This window comes from Trametes versicolor (assembly GCF_000271585.1).
Source record: "Trametes versicolor FP-101664 SS1 unplaced genomic scaffold TRAVEscaffold_7, whole genome shotgun sequence".
Lineage (NCBI taxonomy): Eukaryota > Fungi > Basidiomycota > Agaricomycetes > Polyporales > Polyporaceae > Trametes > Trametes versicolor.
The window spans coordinates 1,008,578-1,029,055 of NW_007360327.1; the positions used below are offsets into that span (position 1 = coordinate 1,008,578).

A 20,478-nucleotide genomic window follows, 5' to 3' on the forward strand; every position below is an offset into this window, starting at 1 on the left:
GGTTTTGTGCTTCGTTTCTCGGGCGAACTTTGGAAGCCTTCCACCAGAGAGGTTCCCACATATTTGTAAGCCTCTATGGTAACATGGCGCAGCGTGAGGGAGTCATACTTTTGGCATTACGCAAGTCATGGATTCGCATGTGTACTCGAGTCAACGGGTAGCGGATATTGCGGGATCGAATTGGCCGCTGTCACGCACGGGGTCCCATCGCGCTGCGTATAAGTAGCGCGCGAGTATACGCCAATCTCCCATCCTTTCAGCCATCCCACTTCCCTGCCTAAGGCGCGATTGTGTACTCGTGTGAGTTCATGGGGGTGCCCACCTATTCGATCCGCGGCGGAGTCACTGATTCAATCGATCGACGCCACGGTGCGGCCTCTCAATACCGTACTGCTTTTAGCTCGCACCGGCTTTCTTGTACCTTTTGCTGCATCCACCGCCAACACACGAAGTAGTAAGTGGCTGGCCGGCTTACGAGGTCATAGATTGAACGAGGCTGATCGCGATATCATTAGACATCTAGGATGCCCATTCCTAACTTGACGCCGGGCCCCGGGGAGACGTACGACGCGAGCTCGAAGCCTCCGCCGTTCGGCCACGCGCTCAAGCCGTACTTCGCCCTGGACGAGGACTATGTGAACCTCAACAACGGTATGCAGCGTTCTGACTGGCGTTGGATGCACACTGATGAATGTCTGCCAAACAGGTTCATACGGCACGCCGCCGCTCCCCGTCATCTATGCGGGGGTGAACCGGTCGTACCAGATCGAGCGGAACCCCGACGTGTTCCACCGCATCAACTACAAGCCTCTGCTCGTCCAGTCGCGGTAAGCTTGCCCTCTATCAATGCTCTTGCGCAATGCTGATGTACCTTTACCACTTAGGCACACCGTTGCGAAGCTCATCGGGGCGGAGCTGGACGAAGTGGTCCTCGTTCCCAATGCCACTCACGCGTTAAACACTGTTCTCCGCAACTTTGAGTGGCGCGAGGGTGATGTGATCGTTGGATGTTCGTCTCCCCATGCACTCGCATCTTCGCTCCCTAACAGACTAATGTGCCCACAGCCACAACGACCTATGGCGCCGTCGCGAACACAATCCACTACCTTGCTGACCGCTCCGAGCAGCCGCGGCCGACCTTCTCAGACATCACATATACCTTCCCGCTCACGCACGCGGAGGTCCTCGAGCGCTTCCGCGCGAAGTTGCGCGAGGTCAAGCAGCAGGGCGCCGCTTTCACCGATGTGCCACCGCTGTCGCCCGGGCACGACGAGGCTGCCCGCGGGAAGGGGAACAAGATCGTCGCAGTCATCGACGCGATTGTCGCTAACCCGGGCGCGCTCCTCCCGTGGAAGGAGATGGTGGCCATCGCGCGTGAGGAGGGCGTGTGGACCGTCATCGACGCCGCGCACAGCATCGGCCAGGAGTATGGCATCAACTTGAGCGAGGCGAAGCCCGACTTCTGGCTGTCGAACTGCCACAAGTGGTTGTGGGCGAAGCGGGGGTGCGCGGTGCTGTACACCCCGAAGCGGTTCGTGGCTGTGTTCGTTTGGCTTGGGGAGGAGGTGCTGATGGCCCGACAGGAACCAGTATATCATTAAGTCCTCAATCCCGACATCGCACGAGTACATCTCGCCCGGGACCCCGGAGGCGAAGGAGAAAGGGACCGCGTTTGCGGAGCAGCACGAATGTACGTCGTCTTTCCTTCGATGTGCAGACGTGCAGGTGACTAACCTCACAATGTAGGGACGGGGACGACGGATCTGGTGCCGTACTTGTCCGTTACCGATGGTAAGCCAGTCTTGACTGGCGTGAGAGCATGCTGGCAAGACTAACCGCTGTGATTCATGCCAGCTGTTGCCTTCCGTGAGTGGCTCGGGGGCGAGAAGACCATCGACGCATATTGCCATCAGCTCGCGCTCGACGGTGGGAAGCGTCTTGCGGAGGTCATGGGCACTCGCGTCCTCGACGAAAGCGGCGAACTCACCGTCCACATGGTGCGCACCACCCTGTTCTGCTTGCCCCGTGTTCTCGCTTTCTGACTTGTACCGAAACAAAATGCAGCCGAACGTGCAGCTCCCGCTGCCCGTCGAGAAGACGCGCGGTGAGATCTACTCTCCCGCACAGCTTGGTGCGATCCAGCGCACGCTCCAGACCAAGCTCCTACTCGAGCACAAGACGTACAGCGCACACTACTTCCACGCGGGCGGATGGTGGACGCGCTCCAGTGCGCAGGTCTTCAACGAGGTGCGTTCCGATTGTTCTGGGCGCGAGCACGGTGGTTACTGACTTGCTGGCTCGGGTTGGAAGGTGTCAGACTTCGAGTACCTCGGCAAGGCGTTCAACACTATCTGCCAGGAGATCAAGGAGACGATCTTGGCGACGAAGGCTGATTGACTGGAAAGGGACATAGAGGCGTGATAGAAGGTGCGTAGGTGTCGGGCATAGTCCCCATCTTTCATGTTTCGCTGGTGTCCTGACTTGGCGCAGATGCACAAGGGACGTCTACAACCTCGGGCTGTGAAATATGAAATCTGCTTGTACGAGTACATCGAAACAATGCCACAGCGTTCTAGCATGGTCAAGTGATGATGCCCGGTCATTGGTTCGCCGCGCCCGTGGTCACACAAATTATCCACCCTTGCGTTGTGCGAAGAAGTGCCATGGGGGTATGAATCCCTTGATGGTGGAAGAACGCGAAAACGGCTAAGCGCGAAGGACTCGCTCCCTGTGGTGGTCTATGAGCGCACACGATCACGCCCATTCGTATCGATAACTCTAGCTCGAAGTCTACCCTCAGGTTCTCGGAGATAAGAGCCGGCAGATGCAGGGAGCCTGTGTGCAGCGGGCGGAGAGGCGAGGGATCTTGAGGCGGAGTATTGAGTGGGTATATCCAACGCGGCACCAAGGAACGCTTTGGCTATTTTAGAGGCCCATATTCCGGCCCGAGGGAGTATACGTTGTGGATCCCGTGCTTGAAAGAGGACTGAGGGTACCTGATGCGTCTTGTGCGGCCACTACCAGCCGCTCTGTTCATCCACAAGAGCTTTCTTGTACCTATAGCTGTATTCACCCACCACAACATCAAACACTGTAAGCGAGTCTTTGCAAATGCAGCGTTGACAGTATAATATTATTAAACATCTAGTACGATGCCCATTCCTAACCGGAGGCCAGGCCCCGGGGAGACGTACGACGCGAAGTCAAAGCCGCCGCCGTTCGGACACGCACTCAAGCCCTACTTTGCCTTCGACGAGGACTATGTTAACCTCAACAACAGTACGCGGCTCTTTCAATGGTAATAACGGCATCTGCACAGTGACGCATATTCTTTAAGCGGGTGCGTTTGGTACTCCGCCACTACCCGTCATTTATTCGGCGATGAGCCTGTCGTACGAGATCGAGCGTAACCCGGACAAGTTCCGCCGGATCTTGTACAAGCCTCTGCTCGACAAATCACGGTGAGCATGCTTCGGTGCCCTATCCAAGCGTATCGCTCATCTACTGTTATTTCTCAGCGAGACTGTAGCGAAGCTCATCGGGGCTGAGCTCGACGAAGTGGTCTTCGTCCCTAATGCGACGCACGCGCTGAACACGATCCTCCGTAACTTCGAGTGGCGCGAAGGCGACGTTATCGTCGGGTGTACGTCTTTCCGCCGTACCCGCCCTAAGAGCGCGTCCTAACCCAGCGCGCCCCGCAGCTACGACCGCCTACGGCGCTGTTTCGAGCACGATTCGCTACCTCGCGGACCGCTCCGAGCAGCCACGCCCGACCTTCTCGGACGTCACGTACACCTTCCCGCTCACCCATGCCGAGATCCTCGAACGCTTCCGTGCGAAGCTGCGCGAGGTCAAGCAGCAGCACTCCGGGACCACGTTCACCGACGTGCCGCCTCTATCCGTGAGGTACGACGCCACGGCGCGGGGACAAGGGAACAAGATCGTCGCGGTGATTGACGCGATTGTTGCGGTCCCAGGCGCGCTCCTGCCGTGGAAGGAGATGGCACGCATCGCGCGTGAGGAGGGCGTGTGGACAGTCATCGACGCTGCGCATAGCCTCGGCCAGGAGGTGTGTGTCATTCTAAGGCGCAGGCGTGGGCGTGGGCGTGAAGGGCCACTGACAAACAGTGTTCGTGTAGTATGGGATTAACTTGAGCGAAGCGAAGCCTGACTTCTGGCTGTCGAACTGCCATAAATGGCTATGGGCGAAGCGGGGGTGCGCCGTGCTCTACACCCCCAAGCGGTACGTGAATGTGTTCTGAATTTACTTTGAGGAGTCGATGTTGATGGCCCTACAGAAACCAGTATATCATCAAGTCGTCTGTCCCGACGTCGCATGGATACGTCTCACCTGGGAGCCCAGATGCGGGGGAGAAAGGCACTGCTTTCGCGGAGCAGCACGAATGTGAGCCGCATCCTCTATCATTCTGAATACCAGACCATGACCTCGTGCAGGGACGGGCACGATGGACCTAGTACCGTACTTATCTGTTCCCGCAGGTAAGCACCCTTGACTAGTTTGAGCCCATGCAGATGAGGCTGACCGATATCATCTCCAGCCGTCGCCTTCCGGGAGTGGCTTGGAGGCGAGAAGGCTATCGACACATACTGCCACCAGCTTGCGCTCGACGGCGGGAAGCGTCTTGCGGAGGTCATGGGCACGCGCGTCCTCGACGAGAGCGGCGAGCTCACGGCCCACATGGTTTGCACCTCATCTCCCTGTTAGGTTCCATCCTACGGTTTTCTGACTTGCATCCTGGGAACATTGTAGACGGATGTGCAGCTTCCCCTACCTGTGGAGAAGGCGCACGGCGAGATCTACTCGCCCACGCAGCTCGGGGAGATCGAGCAGGCGTTCCAGGACAAACTCCTGCTCGAGCACAACACGTACAGCGCGCACTACTTCCACGCGGGCGCGTGGTGGACGCGTCCTAGCGCGCAGGTCTTCAACGAGGTGCGCCCCGGTATCATGCCGCTCGCTGCGAGTGTTGACTCGGTAGCTTGGGTGGGCAGGTGTCGGACTTTGAGTACCTCGGGAAGGCGTTCAACGCGGTGTGCAAGGAGATCGAAGAGACGATCTTGGCCAAGAAGGCTGCTTGAGTCGATTTGAGTGGAAGCGATGGAGGAGGTCTGCGGTGCGTCAGATGGTGGCCCTATATTCTGTGTGTCACGAGGAGTCCTGATTCTGCGTAGACACATAGTGTGCATCTGTAGCCTAGGTGTGCGAGCGAATAGTCGCGAAGGGTTCTCGAGACGACGCATGTAACAATGACGATTATGAGTAGGTCAGCACCGACGGAAGCGAGCATAGTTTAGCTTACGTGGGAACACGACAAATTGAAGACGCGCGGCTCGAAGTGTCATAGGTACGAGCTGCAGCCGTGCCCATCATCATGCGCATGGGTCCACCCTTGCACCGCAGAAGCCAAGCGGAAAGGGGTGGCCATGCACGGTCAAGTTGATGGTAAAAGAAGGTAGAGTCGGGTGGGACGCGATGGCCTCGCTCTCCGCGGTGGTCCATGTGCTCGCACCTCCACACTTACTCATTCCGATGACCCAAACCCGAGGATACCTTGGGGTGATGGGCGTAGAGAGCCCGTGGACTATTTGTTCACCCTGTGATGAAACCGCTCGCAGCGGACAGGAGCGGAAGGATCGGGCGTCGAGCTGGGATGCTCAACAGGACTCCGTCTAAGTCTTTGGAGGTACCGGAAGGCCAATTTGCCGTTCCGGGGGGATTGTGGGCGTCGTGGGTCAGTTTAAAAGAGGAGTGGTGATGCTTGATGCGGCGCGCACCCAAGGTTCCCCGGTATGTGGTGTCTTGGAAGCTAGAAGCCACCCTCGCACCCATCGCCAGCTCAGCCTCTCGTTCGACAGCACTATGACACTCACCTTGAACAGCCCGCTTCATGTTCTCCAAGACTCTGGCCGGCCGGCAGGGAGCACGGACTACACCACCGTTGTCATATTGCATGGCTTCACATGGCACAGTGGTGAGTACATCATGATGTCGAACGAGGAGTGAGCTAATCCAAATCTTGGCAGGTATCTTCACAAAGCTCCTACCGTTGGCGCACCCGCACAACGTGCGCATAGTGCTCGTGAATCGTCGCGACTACCTCGGCAGCAAGCCGTATATCGAGGAAGACCGCGCACTCCTCCCCGAGCTCTCACCGGAGGAATGGGCAGACGCCGCCCAGGTGGTTGTGGCCGGTGAGAAGATGAAGGCGTTCATGAGGGAGCGCGCGCGCGAGGTACACGACCTGCTGGTTGAGCTCGTGCGGGGCGGCAATGTGGTGGTGGCGGACCGGTCGAAGAACACGGGCGGGATCGTTGTCGCGGGGTGGTCGCTCGGCGGTAGCTGGATGACGGCATTCCTCGCGCACGTCACTTCTTTCCCCGCGGACGAGGTCAGGCTGAGTGACTATATGCGACGCGTCGTCATCTTCGGTAAGTGTACACCGCTGAGATCTATGAAGCGGGACTCAGCATCGCCCCCATGACACGTATAGATTCACCTTTCCTAGCACTCGGCTATCCGCCCCGCGAGCCAGCGCTGTACAGTCCGTTACTCGACCCCAAGATCGCGCCAGAGGACCGGCAGCCGCTCTTCATGAAGTGGGTGAGCGGGTACTTTCCCCACGGCGGCACGCCCGACACGCTCGAGGGGAAGACCCCACTCGAGAACCCTCCGCCTACGATATCGACGCTCACCCTAGAGGAGATTGCGTCGATGACGTGCCCTTCCGTCGGTGCGCCGGGGGGCTCGGATGAGATCCTGGTGCATTCGGGTGTGAAGCTTGGGTTGTTTGCGTATCTGCGCAAATGCGCACTGTACCTCCCGGAAGGCGGGGGAGGCGCGTGGCGCGACGTGGAGGTGCGATGCGTGACTGGCGAATGGAGTATATCTGGGGTCCTATGGGCGACGATGCTGCTGAAGCGGGAGGTGGAAGACGCGAAAGCGAAGGGCATACCGATACGGGACGTACGGTTTGTGCTCATTCGGCGCGCGAACCACTTCGTGCGTATACTCCTGGGCTGTTGGTGCGATTGGTGGGGGTTGACATGACTCCTCTAGGTTCAATGGGATGCACCCGAGCTCGCGCTGCGCTCATTGATTGGGAACGAGGACATGGTCGAGTAACGGGCATTGGCCATGATAAGGGGAATAGTCTCAATATACGATACCTATATGCCTATGTGCAGTGGCCGCGATGATCATCCACGAGAGGTCTTATTCAAGTTGTAGACAGTGATATAGTGTCTGGTGTGAAAGAGCAAGCTCCTGGGATGAGGTCAACCATTGATAGCTGAGTTTTTATATATTTAAGCTTACATGGGAACGTGTTAGCTTTGAACTGGACGTAGCAGAACCGTGGAGTGTCAAATGCGTGAAGAGTTAGCGACGCGGTGAACGTAGACGCCTTTGACGCGAAGTGTCACAAGCACGAGCCTCGTTGTCACATCCACGCTTGTGCCCCGTCGGCTCAAACTTTGGCGCAACCATGTTCTCTCTTCCACTCATGTATGCAGACCGGGTGAGAACCTTCTTCAACGAACCTCTTCCCTAGGAACGTCTCACCAACCATCGGGGTCGAAGCGTTGATGCTGATAAGTAGTATAGCAGTACCCGTAAGTAGCCATCGCACCAGCGCTGATGAAACTGACGTTCTACATAGTACAAGGAGCCCTTAGCAGGGTCTCTTTCGAACGTAGCTGCGGCTTGGAACGGGTAGCTCGAAAATACCTCTCTAAATCAGAACTGGCCAGAAAGGTCCTGAAAGAGGCACACACGCACTCGGCCGCCGCGCATGTGTTTCGGCACGACCTGGACAAGCAGAGGCCGCGCGTCGGCCTGGCGTTTCGCTCGCCAGTTATATAGCATTGATCCCGTATTCGCTACGTGCACGGGTGTCGATGGCGAAAGCCCAGAGACCATTGACGCATTGGCCAATAGAGAGCATGTGTTCCTAAAGAAGGCTGCAAATTTGGAACGGGAAGCCCATTGGTACGCCGAAGGTTAACCTTAGTGCGCCACTTGCGCTGGGCTTTCACATCGCACTACAGAAATCATACCAGGTGAGGAGCACTGCAATCGTCTAGTCAGCGCCGCTGGTGGACTGACTCGATTCTGATCTGGCTGCGCAGCGTACGGATCGGCGACCTCTTTTGTGCAGTGTCTGATCGTTGCATTGCGATTATCCCCAACCTTTGAGACCCGACCCCATCCGAACGCTATACAGTTCAAAGATGACTGAACGCACATCCCAGCTCTCATGGAGGAGGCCCGCTGACAGAAGCTGCTTCCGTGCCGAACCCAATGCCCGGACGCTGGCGGTGTTATAAGGGGACGAAGCACCGTCGCTGTTCTCTCGGTACCACGGCACCCGACCAGCCCATCCCCCTGTAATTCACCATGCGGTACAACAGAATTCGGAAGAGCCCTCTACATATCCTCGCAGACTCTTTCATCCCGGCCGGTAGCACCGACTATACCACGGTCGTGATCCTGCACGGGTACGCGTACCACAGCGGTGAGCTTCCGGTCCTATACTCGCCCAATCCCAGTCGCCCCCAACGACTTCCGAAATTAACGCCCTTCTTGGAATACCCCAGGCATATTTGCGAAGCTCCTTCCCCTGGCGCCAGCTTATAACGCACGCGTGATGCTCGTGAACCGCCGCGACTATCTCGGGAGCGCGCCGTTCACAGAGGCCGAGCTTGCGCTCCTACCATCGCAGCCCCCCGGGCCAACAGACGACGCCGACGCGTTTGCGGCCGCCAGGGAGAAACTCCAGACTTTCATGAAGGCGCAAGCGCGAGAGCTGTATGACTTCCTGGAAATACTGGTGGAAGGCGGGGACGTCCCGGCGGCGGATCGCATGAACAACACCGGCGGGATCGTCGTGGCCGGATGGTCTATGGGCGCGGCGTGGATGACGGCGCTCCTTGCGCACGCGCCCTCCTTTTACACGGGGGGTTTAAATCTGGCCCGCTATATCCAACGCGTGGTCTTCCTCGGTGCGTGCACATATTTTAGAACATTGAGCCGCAGGAATCAGTGCTAAGTGCCGGACACGCTCCGTATAGACCCACCATTCCGCCTCCTAGGCTACCCCAATCCCGAGAATAGGCTTTACAACCCGCTCTTCGACACCGAGCTTCTGCCCGAGGAGCGCGAAGATGTGTTCGCAAAGTGGGTAAGCGGGTACTTCGCGCACGGGGACACGGTCGAGACGCTCGCGTTGAACACGCCCCTCCCGGAGCCGCCCTCAACGCTCTTGACGCTTACCGCGGAAGACGTTGAGCGCGTTCTGTGTCTCCCTCCGGGTGCTCCCGGTGGCTCGGAAGCGCTCCTGCTGCACGGGGGGATCGCGGTCGGACTGTGGAAGGATTTACGGGAAGCCGCGCTGGCCTTGCCAGACAACGCAAAAGGGGTGGGCAACGGCGACGCTTGGAGGGAGGTGGAGGTGTGCAACGTGACGTGCGAACAGTCGGTGTGTGATTGTCTATTCGCGCGGATGTGCCTGAGAGAAGAAGTGGAGGCGGCGAAGGCCAAGGGCTGCCCGACGAGGGACGTGCGGTTTGTGCTAATCAAGGGCGCGAATCACTTCGTACGTGGACCTCCCGTGATTCCTTATTAATACAGAGCATTCAAACTTACCTCTTGGCTCTTTGTAGGTGCAGTGGGATCAGCCAGAGCTCGTTTTGCGCGCGTTGGTCGGAGACGAGGACGTGGTCGAGTGACGGATGCCGCTTTCGTGAGAGACTAGTCCGTGCCAAGCACACGACGTACGCTAGTACGTATGTGCGCAGCTCAGTGAATATAACACTAGTTGCGTTGTACGAACATCCAGGATGCGACTCGATAGCGCGGAGTAGGGTCGAAAATATAAACTTAAGCTCGCACGCTCGCGACATTGCTCAAGGCGCGTCGGGCAGACACGGAACGCGCCAGGACGGGCGCTGACGCGAGGTGTCACAGCTAATTAAGGCGGGTCACGGCGGGATGATGCCGCGGCGACGGCCCGATCAGGTGAAGCGGGGAAGAGGGGATCGACTCGGGCAGGCCATATTGATCAATGCATGCGAATCCCGTTCCCTCCATCCCCTCCTCCTTCTCAACCATCACCACCGCCTCTGCACCGCCCGCCGTCGACCTGCTGCTGCTCGCACTCGTTGGGGGACATTCTCGGGGCCTTTCGACGATTGAGCGGAGGTCTGACATACCGCCGTGAGCCCGGAGAAGCTAGTGAGTGCCATGTGTTCTTCGTTCTCACCTGGCCATGGTGCTCAGACGAGAACGACTGTGTTAGACGGCTCAGGGTGCGCCTGTTCTGCGCAATTCGACATAAATCAGCACCGGTCAGCATTGCTGCTCAGTCGCGCCAATACAGTACCACCGCATTCACCAATAAGTAGACATGACAGGATCTACGCCCGTTCTCCCGCCTGAACTCTACGACCACATTTTGGATCAACTGGTGGACGACAAACGCACCCTCCGCAGCTGCGCGCTCACCAGCCGCCAATGGCTCCCACGCGCCCAGCACAACCTCTTCCGGTCCATTTACATCGACTGGTCGAACTGCTCCGCCTTCTCGCGCCTCCTCTCCTCCAACCCCCTTCTCACGGACCACGTCCGGACGCTCGAGATAGAGAGCGCGTTCGGCATATTCTCCATGGACCGCCTCCACGGCGCGACGCTCGACGCCTGGCTGCACGCCATCCCGCCCTGGATGCCCGCGCGCCTCGCGAACCTCACGAAGCTCGAGCTCGCGCTGCTCACCATCGACGCGGACCTCGCGCGCGGCTTCTTCAACCGCCTGCGCGGCGTCACACACCTCACGCTCTGGGCGTGCACGCTCAAGACGTTCGACGTTTTCACGGAGATGTATCTATCGTTCCCGGGACTCAAGCGTCTCACCATCGCGTTCACGCAGGAATGGGAGTCGAACCCATGCTCAAAGACGGCGGTCGTGCCCCTCGCAAAGAACGGCGCGGGTCCGCAGTTGGAGGTGCTTGAGCTCACAAGTGGGTGCGATAACTTCAAGGTGCTCAGGTGGCTCATCGCGGAAGACCTGCATCGCGCCGTGCACACGCTTTCGTGCACACGTGTGCCGTGGGCAGAGCTATGCACGCTCGCAGAGGCGTTGATCGAGCTCGCGCCCTCTCTGAAACAACTACGCATCGGGCTCGGAGAGTCTGCGTCTGCGTCCGGTGAGTCCCTCCCCTTCTCTCTACGCTCGCTGCTCCCGGCACTCCAGGCTAAGCACACATCGCACCCAGCTCCCCCGCGCGGTGCAGAATGGACCGCCCCGACCTTCAGCCCGCTGCCCGCGCTGCACACGCTCACGCTCGACATCCACACCGCGCGCCTCTCCGCGGTGCCCTACACGCTCTCGCTCCTCGCGCAGCTGGACGCGCCCGCGCTGCGCACGCTCGCGTTCGCGGTCAAGTGCGGCGAGTTCGACACCGCGTTCCTCATCCCCTGGGCGCGCGTCGCGGACGTCGCGGCGCGCTTCCACAACGTGCAGCAAGGGGGCGCGCGGGCGCTGGAGTGTGTGCGCGTGGGGGTGAAGGAGAGGCCGAGGGCGGGGCCGCCGCTTGTGCATGTGGATGCGCGTGCGGGGACGGTGGGTGTGGCTGGGCTGGTGGATTTCGTGGAGATGGAGCGGAGCGTGAGGGAGGCGTTTGGGGCGAAGGGGATGGGGAAGCTTGTGGTGTTTGAGCGGGTTGTGCGGTGAGGGGTAGTAGAAATGGGGACGGGGTGTAAGTTATGTCGATATCATTCACGGCAGGCCGTGAGGACTTGTTGTAATATAGAAGCCGGATTTTGCTCAATCTGCTGAATGCATGCATGATCGCACGTACTGCGCCCAGCCGCGATGTTGGTTTTCGGGTTCAGTTCACGACACCGGCACAATGTTCAGTTGGCCGAAGTAATGTTCTTCCGCGCCTCTGGCATTTACGGCCTTCACATGCACACCAATGCCTGGGTGGGTCAGACATCTGCCAGACAGAACTTGCATAATGTTACACAACGTACTAGTACATAGACAGAAGACGACTCTCGGTAGGACTAACCGAGTACAAAAACATCCCCGTTCAATTCTTCACTCGTCGGACCCAAGCGCGGGTAGGCCCGCCGCCTTCAAGTCCGCGTTGATCTGGTCGATATGGTTGACAAACTGCCCCTTCAAGTTATCCCACATCTTCGGCTCGTGCTCTGCAACAAACACATGAGGTGAGATTCATTCGAAAGCGCATGTCGTGCAACGCTCACCGTGGAGCTTGCCGGTCCGCTTCATCGCGAAGTCGGTCAGGGTGACCTGCATGCTCGTCTCGAACATGAACGCTGATGGCGCGCATGAGTGAGCCTACGTGCATACGGCGAGAGGTCTGTACTCACCAAGTGTGCCATCGTGCACCCGCATTGGTCCCAGTTCGGCCTCAGTGGCCTTCTTGAACTCGTCATAGGACACTGAATATCCGACTAGGTCAGAAACTGCATTGCGCGCATGTCTGAAGTAGACACACCTCCGTGCGGGCAGAAGCCGTTCTCGTAGCTGAACCCCCCGGGCGCGAACTCGTCGCTGCGGCCCCCGTAGTCCCCATAGATGAGCCCCATCATCTCCGTCGCGCAGTTCCTGTGGTAGTACTGTCGTCGAGCAGCTCAGCATACCGGCAATCGCAGCCCCAAGAAGAGAGACGACACGTACGGGCGGACGGAAGGTCCCGTCGGCGACGTCCCAGCGCCCGCTGAAGATGAGGAAGTCGGCGAGGGGCGCGCCGGGCGTCTTCGACTTCGCGGTGAGCACGCAGAAGACGGAGGGGTCCATGTGGTCCTTGTTGATGCTCCCGACGTGCGCGAACTTCTCCATGGCGTATTTGTATGGCACGTAGCTACGGGACGGTTAGTTCTGGGCTCCACGGGTGCTCGGGGTGGTGATTGCTTACTTGCCCCACCAGGCGACGATGTCGAACGGAGTGTGCTCTTGGTGGCAGGCGTGCAGCTTGCCACTGACCTTGTAGACGACTGGAGTAGAAAATGAGATGTAGGTGCATGATGCGGTGTGAATGTGCAACTCACTCTCCCATGGAGACTGGTCAATGTCGAAGCTGGCAACCGGGCTCTCAAAGTCTCGCACGTTGGCGAGACCGTGCGTGCCCAGCGGACCCAACTCCGGAAGCTCGAAGTGTGAGCCAAAGATCTCGAGAATATCTACAAGGTTCGAGGGTAAGCAAGAGCAAGATCGTCGCCGACTATGCTTGCTTACAGCCACGAGAAGGACCATCGGGAAGTCCGACCTATAGTATTACAGATCAGTATGGAGCGCGAATCCTCGTGCGAGTTATGCATTACCTTAAACTTGATACCACGCTGGACAACCACTAGCTCTCCTGGCCTCACCATCAGCCTGAGAAGAAAATTCAGCTTCATCCCGCTTCGCTGTATAATCAGGCCTCACTTTCCGAACTCGGTCTGGATGTCCAGGCGTCCCTGCTGGGGGAGGATAAGGAAGTCGCCGTCGCCATTGCAGAACGCCCTCTTGCCCATGGACACATTGGCGGCGTAGATGTGCGTAGCAAGCCCCTCACGGAGAGTGGGGTCTCCATTTCCGGCGAGGGTTTTCAGACCAGAGATGAAGTCCACCTTGTCGCCAGAGGGGATGTCAAGTGGATACCACGCTAGTTGAGTGGGGCTGGAATGGATCTTTGGGTTGAGTGGCAAGAAACACGACTCAAGCTGAGGGAGATGATCATTATAGGGCTCTCTGCTGATGACACTGATCGACCTACGTCTGGGTTCTCGGGTAGTGGAGTGAACCCTTGGTGCGCAACGGAGGGACGGATCCGGTATACCCAGCTACGTGTATTCACACAGGTCAGAATGAGATATCTTGCAGTGAGGTCCAACTGACCAGGATTGGTTGTCCTTTCGAGGTGTCGGGAAAGGTGTACCGTTGATCTGCAGTACAGAGCTTAGTCAATAGATATCAGTTGTCACAGTCGTTGGCGCTTACACTTTCTGTGTAGAGATCATACTTTGCTTTCTGTGGGTTGTTCTGCGCAGATGGAAGCGTGCCAGGGCTGTTCGTAGTGAGCACGCGCTCGAAGAGGTGCACATTCACATTCCACATACATTGCCTCTGAGGCAAAGCGGTTCCCGAACCCGACCTGATACCGGTAGGGATCGCCCTGCTGGGGTTTGATACCATACACGCTCCTAGCGCTGGCACCGAAGGTAGACTGCGCGTAGTATGTTAGCAAGCGCTTGAAAGGAAGGTACGAGGTAGGCGCACCATAGTGATGGGGGACAACTGCTCGACGTTTGCTAGAGTGAGGAGGCGGGTTAGGGGGCGGGCGACGCGATACCATCGCCTCTGATATCATGCAGCTTATATGTCCCCCGAAGCCCTATGCTCAAGCGCGGTCTCCTGTCTGCATAAACGGTTTATGCTGGGCTAACGCCAACTAGCGCTGTCGAAGCGCACTGAGGTCACCCCGCCGAGTTCTGACCAAGTCGACAGGGCCGGAACGTAGAACAGCCACCCCGGGCCCCGCGCGGTTTGCTCTTCCTGGCGAGTTCCTCTCAGGAGGGTGCTGTATAGCGTAACAACGCCGTTGCATTTAGAGCTTGAGGCGAGGTCGTGCGCGAGAGCCATGACGGCATGCGCTCCGTCGCCGCGTCGAGGATATCCTTCTCCGCTGTGAGCATGCGCCGAGTCAGCCTTGAATAGACATGCGCCAGACCCGGGGATCGTCGCAGAGGAGAGAGAACGGCCATAAAACAGTCATGGCGTTTGCCTCCAATGGAGACGTCCTCCCGGCGAGAGGGGTTGGAGGTGACCAACGAGACACCGTGAGAGCGGCCGCCCGTGGGTCAGCTGAACCGCCGCGCTCCTTCTGGACGGATTCTCCCATTCACCACAGTCTAATCCGACGGCCGTCGTTGGTCTCGCCGTTCGGGTAGTCATGGGGGGCAGCAGCTGGTATGGGGAATCACAAGATGGTCGAGGAGAAATGATGAACCCGAGCGCGCTGAGCCGACCCACGCAGGTGTAATGCTGTGCGCAGCAGCGGCACCCGTGTCCGGAATAGGCAAGATATGTAGTACGAAGGTCGGTTCAACAACAGGCCTGGAGGGTTCAAGAAGCTGTGGGCGGGACCCGGGTTCCTTGACATCGAAGAAGTTGACTTCTAATGAATGCTTCGTTTCTTCAGAAAGAAGTCTGCTAACGGGCCTCGGCCGCCTAGTACTCTCCAGGGAAGCCGCTTCCTACTACTGTTCAAACACAGTGGTTCTCATTGCCAAGACCGAGATGTTACATTTCTATCAAGTGGAAAGGGGGAAATTATCCAAACACACAACACGGCGATGCTGTTCTAGAGCCCTGGAACGACGACCGCGCGGAAACGCGCAGACCCGCGGTGGTCGTAAGCCTCCTGGGCCTTCTCGAGCGGGAAGACCTCGACCATGCACTTGATGTTGTGCGCCTTCGCGAACGCGAGGCAGTCCTCAGTGTCGGCGGCGTGCCCCGAGGGCCACCCTCTGATAGAGAACCGGCCGCCAATGAGTTGAACTGTCGGAAATATTCTGCATCAGTACAGCACGCGCAACACTGTCGACAGGCAAGCTTACCTGGGGCGAGGGTGATGGGCTCAATCGCAAGGGCAATGAAGAGCAGCGTTCCATCGATGGCGAGCCCGGGCAGCAGCTTGCCCATGACCTCCGAGTTCGGCGCCGTGCACATGATGACCTTAGCGCCGCCGAGCGCCTGCAACGCCGCTGCCTGGTCGACCTTCGAGCCGTCGATGTACTCCTGCGCGCCGAGCGAGCGCGCAAGTGTCTCCTTCGAGGAGCCCGAGGAGAGCGCGACGGCGCGGAAGCCCATCGCGTTCGCGATCTGGAGGGCAAGGTGACCGAGGCCTCTGAAAATAGGACGGAGTTAAGGAGGCTAGTCGGGCGCAGAGTTTAGGGGCGGCGCGACTAACCCGATGCCCTGAACGGCGACGTAGTCCGGGGGTATTGCGTTCATGTGGCGCAGAGAGTCTAAGCGGGGGCGTTTAGAATGTTTCAACTTTGATAAGAGACAAGACATACTATAGACGGTGATACCAGCGCACAGCAGAGGCGCAGCTTGGACGGGGTCGAGGCCGTCGGGGATCGTGATAACGGCCTCGCTGCGAAGGATGGCGTACTCGGCGTACCCGCCGTCCCTAAAGACGCCTGCCATGGTGGTTAGAGACTGCCGAACATGTATAATGGTCGGCGGCTTACCGTTGATGTCTTCGTGCTGGCAAGTGATGAAATCACCGACGCGGCAGCGCGTGCAGGTGTGGCAATGACCGCCGTGCCACCCGCCGCCGACGCGCTGCCCGAGCTTCCAGACCTTCTCGGACGCGGGGAGAGCGACGATGTCGCCTACGATCTCGTGGCCGGGAATCCGGGGGAAGGAGGTGGGGTACAAGCCATCAGGAATCACGGCGTCACTGTTGAAGTAGAATGTCAGACTGCGTGTTGAGCAAGGGGTTAAGAACGACGCCGCACCTTCCGCACACGCCACAGGCCAGGACCTTGACGACGATTTCGTTGTCTGTGGGGTCCCGCCAAGGGACGGTGATCTTCTGCAGCTTGCCGTTGCCAACCTCGGTGAAGGCGTAGGCGGTGTAAGAGTCGGGATGAGGGGAAGCCTGGGACATTTCGAATGTGGTGAGGAGATGATGATGATCTGCTCTACCAAACGGTAGTCCTTTTATACATACGCTCGCCGCCACCTCATGTTTTCACCTGCCACCTGAAAGCACGAAAATCAGCCCTACCTCCGCTGTCCAGGCCGGTAGAGCGACTCGAGCTTGAAACGCTAGCGAACTACGCCGGATGCCAAACGGCGACTATGAGTAAGGGGCGATCTTCTCCATGCGCGGCGCCCGAACTTCTCCGTGCGGTATAGGTCCTATGGCGATCGGATAACGTACGCTCCTGGGCAGTAAGGTTCGCAGGCTGTCTTCCCAGTTGCGCGAAAACACCCGCACGCGTCTGAAACTGTCGGCGGCTTGGTCAGGTGCCCGAGGGCGGTTTTGTTAGACGCGCCGTTTAGGGCCATGTATCGAGTAGGCGACGTTCTATCCGCGAACGACGTAAGTTCACGGCACAACTGCGGATACACGAAGACAAATGTTGTGACCCACCGTGCCGGGGGCATGACGCCGCTTTGAATCCAGGTGCTGTGCTTGCCGCCGATCCTCGTCGGACTCAACGCTCATCGAGAAATGCTCCCGGAATGGACGTCACGATATCAGGGGTCGTGCCCCCTCGCTAGTCGAACTCTACCGATTCCGAATCTTGCCGCTAGACGTAAAGACGTCCCCGCTCTCACACAGGGGCGGCGTTACACCCCAACACTGCATGTCTGAGGAAGATCTGCCAAAGAGTCGGGTAGATAGGTGGAATGAGGGCATCCCGATGAAACCAGCGGGCTCGGGGATCACAAGAGTTGTTTATTGGCGTCTATGTTGACGTGCGTGGACATGCGCGGGTAGTACTCGGATGTTAGCCGAGTGTATACGCAAGCATGACCTTGTAATTCGGCAGGAGAGAGCGGTGCGATGAACCTGGAACAATTTGAATTGGGGTCATGGCACGGAAAAAGGCTCCGAAAAAGGCTCCGACTTACCGTATATACACCCGGCATCGGTTCCCGCAAAGCCGTACTGAACACTGCCGCAGGTTGTAACTCTTATTATTGATTTGTCTTGTCACAGCCAATGCTTATGAGCAAGCACAGACCGCGTGTGCTTGATTCACCATGTCTGAGTACAGAATGGCGCTGCATCTAGACTGCTTGTCCATATACTATGAGTGCCGCTATGCATGTCGATCGTGCTGGCACTTCAAGGAGTCCAGCCTGTACCATGCACTACTCGACGGGGGGTATGTGCGGGTGTTATTGCAGTCTCTGTCGTTCGATTGAGGCAAACCCGGGTCGAATGGATGGGACACCAGTGTCGAAGGCTTAGTGGGAAGCGGGGGGGATGCGTTCGAGGCAGGCCGGTTTATCGAACCGCAGATAGGCGCTGGAGTGAGAACGTGACAACTATAGTGATCTATAGTGACCATCACGATATGTCACGCATTCAAATTAAGCGGAGCTAGTTTGTTCTTGACAAACGCCCCAACAAAAGCCGCGGCACGACTCGGCGGCAACTGATACATTAACTCTTGCTCGAGTCTGAGTCGTCGACGCTGCTGTCCGATGTTGCAGCGTCCGTAGACCGCTACATCGACGGCAGAACATAAGTAGTATGGCCTCGCAGTTCCTGCGGTGGTTGCAGGAGAACAAGATCGTCCTTCACCAGGACATCGCCATCGTGCATACCCCGGATGCGGGCATCGCAGTGACATCCACGAGCGATTGTGGGATCCTTCATCCCCAAACAGGTCAGCAGCATGGTTGTCAATAATGTTGCAGAAATAGCATCCTGATGACCCGTGCAGTTGCATCGATACCCAAATCCGCGATCCTATCTGTCCGCACTTGTGCACTGGCTGGACAGATCCACGGTGCACCGTATGGGCACGGCGCCGCTCTTACGCTCTCACTAGCCCTCTACTCCGAAATGTACGCCATCTTTCGGTTTTGTCAATATTATGTACCTACTCGAACAGTACTCCCACAGTTTGAAAGGTGTGGCGTCGAGATGGCATCCATATTTGCAATCTCTTCCCGCCACACCGGTGCCCATTGCTCGGCTATGGGGTGACGCTTGTGCGTTTCCTGATGATCCGGACTCGCAGGAGGCGCGCCTGTGGATACAGGGCACGGAGGTACAGAGGGAAATTCAAGACAATGACGGAAGTTCGCTCATGGTAACATCCTCGCTTCGCTGATGAGACGCGACCTCTCTAAAGTAGCCAATAGGACGAGACACGGGATTACTACACGACGGAAGTCCATCCACTTCTGGAATCGGTCAAACTGCAGCCGACCTTGCAAGGATTCTTGCACGCATACTCGCTTGTCTGCTCCCGTGCATTCCTCGTGGACGCCTACCACGGCCTATCTATGGTCCCAGTAGCAGATGCGTAAGCCTGCACAATTGCGATAAGCTACACTTCTAGACATACTCATTGTTACAAACAGCTTCAATCATGCTCACGAAAACCATGTGCAGTTAGCCGTGAGTTTTCACTCTACTCGTTTTCATCTTATCCTTTCTCACCACATCTTCAGAGCGATTTTGACGTATGCCCGCTCTGTGGGTCGCTTACAGAATGCCCTCATGACCGCGAAGACACATCTACCCGACCTCCCGTGCCGAATCGGCCATTGCACGCATCTTCAGATCCCTCGGACACTGTGGACATGGTCACCGTCCGGGAAATCCCCCCGGGCACGGAAGTCTTCAACACGTACGGTGCCGACCTCGGCAACGCCGCTCTCCTATCACGCTATGGCTTCGCACTTTCTGGCGGAGACACGGACTTTGTGACCTTCGGCTGGCCGGGCTCAGGTATCGTACCGGAACACGACAACGAAGTAGAGATGTTCCGCGCGATATACACACAAGTGCACGAGGACGTCGAGGCGGCCATCGTCGGGCGGAGCGCAATGGTGTTCGCTCCCGACTGGGCAGGACAAGAGACCTGGCACGAGGCCGTCAACAGTGACGGCCAGGCGTCGCTCTGGCTTTTCCTGTGGGCGGTTTGGATTGGGCTGACTGAGCGGCCTCCGCTGGCGTTGGCGGGCAAGTCCGATATCGAGATCCTCGCTGCCCTCCCTCAATATCTGCTTCCCATCGTCGCCGCGCTCATCCAGACGGAAGCTCTCCGCGACGATGATACTAGCGCCATGCGCGATCTGGACGCGGAGCCGTCCGACGATGTGCAGGTTTGGGGTTCCTGGCTTTGTCGGTAATATCCCGCACGCTCATGTTTCTACCAAAGCTCCTTGCGGTCGCCGCGGAAGCCTTAGCATCTCTCTGCCGCACGCGCATATCGGGAATGGGCAAAAAGGGCTACAGAGGAGCCCGCCCGGATGTCCTTGGGGATATACTCGACGTAAGAACCGCGCTCTGCTCTCCATTCCCGGTGCTTGAAGCTCTGACGTCGCTGTACGCGTAGAAACTACCGCCGGAAAGAACCAAGACCAGGTTGGCGCTTGAATACCTACTTGCGGAACGCGCGTTGCTGGAGACGTGCGCGGCAAGCTGGGAGGATCTCCGCAATATCATTACTAATGGGTCTGAGGTCGACGAGGGTAGTGACATGGAGCCTTGAGGGTCAATCGGTGAGTATACAGACTGAGCGCTGCAGTGTCATTACTCACCGAAGCACGCTCAGGCCCGACAACACACTATCGCAATCGACATACCCCCTTGTCTTGAAACTAGATGAATGATACCACAGCGTCATATTATCACTGTAAGGAGCGTCGGATAGCGTCCTAAACGCTTCAAAATGTAAACAAGTAC

At 57.9% G+C, this 20,478-nt stretch overlaps 8 protein-coding genes across 8 annotated transcripts; 6 read left to right on the forward strand and 2 right to left on the reverse strand.

Moving 5' to 3' along the window:
* The first annotated feature begins 266 nt into the window (after window positions 1-266).
* TRAVEDRAFT_149895 (PLP-dependent transferase) lies at window positions 267-2,572 on the forward strand. The gene is made up of 12 exons (XM_008041447.1): window positions 267-300; window positions 401-454; window positions 516-651; window positions 707-827; window positions 885-1,009; window positions 1,066-1,531; window positions 1,584-1,690; window positions 1,747-1,791; window positions 1,855-1,997; window positions 2,065-2,247; window positions 2,311-2,427; window positions 2,491-2,572. The coding sequence occupies exons 3-11, from the start codon at window positions 525-527 to the stop codon at window positions 2,395-2,397; spliced, it is 1,404 nt and encodes a 467-aa protein (XP_008039638.1). The 5' UTR covers window positions 267-300; window positions 401-454; window positions 516-524; the 3' UTR covers window positions 2,398-2,427; window positions 2,491-2,572.
* Window positions 2,573-3,152: 580 nt separating this feature from the next.
* TRAVEDRAFT_21059 (PLP-dependent transferase) lies at window positions 3,153-5,100 on the forward strand (the record flags this gene model as incomplete). The annotated part of the gene is made up of 10 exons (XM_008040858.1): window positions 3,153-3,279; window positions 3,338-3,461; window positions 3,519-3,643; window positions 3,702-4,069; window positions 4,140-4,243; window positions 4,299-4,405; window positions 4,456-4,500; window positions 4,560-4,702; window positions 4,772-4,954; window positions 5,014-5,100. The coding sequence occupies 10 exons, from the start codon at window positions 3,153-3,155 to the stop codon at window positions 5,098-5,100; spliced, it is 1,413 nt and encodes a 470-aa protein (XP_008039049.1).
* Window positions 5,101-5,800: 700 nt separating this feature from the next.
* Window positions 5,801-7,245, forward strand: TRAVEDRAFT_29546 (uncharacterized protein). Its single transcript, XM_008040937.1, has 3 exons — window positions 5,801-5,993; window positions 6,046-6,450; window positions 6,513-7,245. Exons 1-3 carry the CDS (start codon window positions 5,882-5,884, stop codon window positions 7,067-7,069), a joined length of 1,074 nt encoding a protein of 357 aa, XP_008039128.1. The 5' UTR covers window positions 5,801-5,881; the 3' UTR covers window positions 7,070-7,245.
* Window positions 7,246-8,416: 1,171 nt separating this feature from the next.
* On the forward strand, window positions 8,417-9,747 carry TRAVEDRAFT_21061 (alpha/beta-hydrolase; the record flags this gene model as incomplete). The annotated part of the gene is made up of 4 exons (XM_008040859.1): window positions 8,417-8,534; window positions 8,617-9,021; window positions 9,091-9,614; window positions 9,682-9,747. The coding sequence occupies 4 exons, from the start codon at window positions 8,417-8,419 to the stop codon at window positions 9,745-9,747; spliced, it is 1,113 nt and encodes a 370-aa protein (XP_008039050.1).
* Window positions 9,748-10,152: 405 nt separating this feature from the next.
* TRAVEDRAFT_59141 (uncharacterized protein) lies at window positions 10,153-11,833 on the forward strand. The gene is made up of 3 exons (XM_008041448.1): window positions 10,153-10,252; window positions 10,317-11,220; window positions 11,290-11,833. The coding sequence occupies exons 2-3, from the start codon at window positions 10,425-10,427 to the stop codon at window positions 11,745-11,747; spliced, it is 1,254 nt and encodes a 417-aa protein (XP_008039639.1). The 5' UTR covers window positions 10,153-10,252; window positions 10,317-10,424; the 3' UTR covers window positions 11,748-11,833.
* A 283-nt stretch (window positions 11,834-12,116) lies between these two features.
* On the reverse strand, window positions 12,117-14,382 carry TRAVEDRAFT_124955 (homogentisate 1,2-dioxygenase; the record flags this gene model as incomplete). The annotated part of the gene is made up of 14 exons (XM_008041449.1): window positions 12,117-12,229; window positions 12,287-12,358; window positions 12,413-12,484; window positions 12,541-12,661; window positions 12,723-12,906; window positions 12,961-13,039; window positions 13,094-13,225; window positions 13,281-13,311; window positions 13,367-13,421; window positions 13,473-13,750; window positions 13,804-13,870; window positions 13,926-13,972; window positions 14,028-14,094; window positions 14,147-14,382. The coding sequence occupies 14 exons, from the start codon at window positions 14,380-14,382 to the stop codon at window positions 12,117-12,119; spliced, it is 1,554 nt and encodes a 517-aa protein (XP_008039640.1).
* A 1,008-nt stretch (window positions 14,383-15,390) lies between these two features.
* Window positions 15,391-16,707, reverse strand: TRAVEDRAFT_126510 (GroES-like protein; the record flags this gene model as incomplete). Its single annotated transcript, XM_008041450.1, has 6 exons — window positions 15,391-15,587; window positions 15,647-15,936; window positions 16,000-16,057; window positions 16,109-16,234; window positions 16,286-16,497; window positions 16,556-16,707. The coding sequence occupies 6 exons, from the start codon at window positions 16,705-16,707 to the stop codon at window positions 15,391-15,393; spliced, it is 1,035 nt and encodes a 344-aa protein (XP_008039641.1).
* Window positions 16,708-18,231: 1,524 nt separating this feature from the next.
* On the forward strand, window positions 18,232-20,416 carry TRAVEDRAFT_65287 (SET domain-containing protein). The gene is made up of 9 exons (XM_008041451.1): window positions 18,232-18,445; window positions 18,503-18,626; window positions 18,685-18,874; window positions 18,927-19,090; window positions 19,149-19,185; window positions 19,239-19,895; window positions 19,952-20,065; window positions 20,129-20,294; window positions 20,348-20,416. Exons 1-8 carry the CDS (start codon window positions 18,310-18,312, stop codon window positions 20,282-20,284), a joined length of 1,578 nt encoding a protein of 525 aa, XP_008039642.1. The 5' UTR covers window positions 18,232-18,309; the 3' UTR covers window positions 20,285-20,294; window positions 20,348-20,416.
* The last annotated feature ends 62 nt before the right edge of the window (window positions 20,417-20,478 follow it).

Excerpts from the sequence above, each read along its gene's own strand:
- TRAVEDRAFT_149895 (XM_008041447.1), top strand. The coding sequence starts at position 525 with ATGCCCATTCCTAACTTGACGCCGGGCCCCGGGGAGACGTACGACGCG. Across the intron at positions 1,532-1,583 it reads GTGCTGTACACCCCGAAGCG|GAACCAGTATATCATTAAGT; the intron begins GTTCGTGGCTGT and ends ATGGCCCGACAG. Across the intron at positions 1,998-2,064 it reads GCGAACTCACCGTCCACATG|CCGAACGTGCAGCTCCCGCT; the intron begins GTGCGCACCACC and ends AACAAAATGCAG.
- TRAVEDRAFT_29546 (XM_008040937.1), top strand. The coding sequence starts at position 5,882 with ATGACACTCACCTTGAACAGCCCGCTTCATGTTCTCCAAGACTCTGGC. Across the intron at positions 5,994-6,045 it reads TGGCTTCACATGGCACAGTG|GTATCTTCACAAAGCTCCTA; the intron begins GTGAGTACATCA and ends AAATCTTGGCAG. Across the intron at positions 6,451-6,512 it reads GCGACGCGTCGTCATCTTCG|ATTCACCTTTCCTAGCACTC; the intron begins GTAAGTGTACAC and ends TGACACGTATAG.
- TRAVEDRAFT_59141 (XM_008041448.1), top strand. The coding sequence starts at position 10,425 with ATGACAGGATCTACGCCCGTTCTCCCGCCTGAACTCTACGACCACATT. Across the intron at positions 11,221-11,289 it reads AGAGTCTGCGTCTGCGTCCG|CTCCCCCGCGCGGTGCAGAA; the intron begins GTGAGTCCCTCC and ends CATCGCACCCAG.
- TRAVEDRAFT_65287 (XM_008041451.1), top strand. The coding sequence starts at position 18,310 with ATGGCCTCGCAGTTCCTGCGGTGGTTGCAGGAGAACAAGATCGTCCTT. Across the intron at positions 18,446-18,502 it reads GATCCTTCATCCCCAAACAG|TTGCATCGATACCCAAATCC; the intron begins GTCAGCAGCATG and ends TGACCCGTGCAG. Across the intron at positions 18,627-18,684 it reads CTAGCCCTCTACTCCGAAAT|TTTGAAAGGTGTGGCGTCGA; the intron begins GTACGCCATCTT and ends GTACTCCCACAG.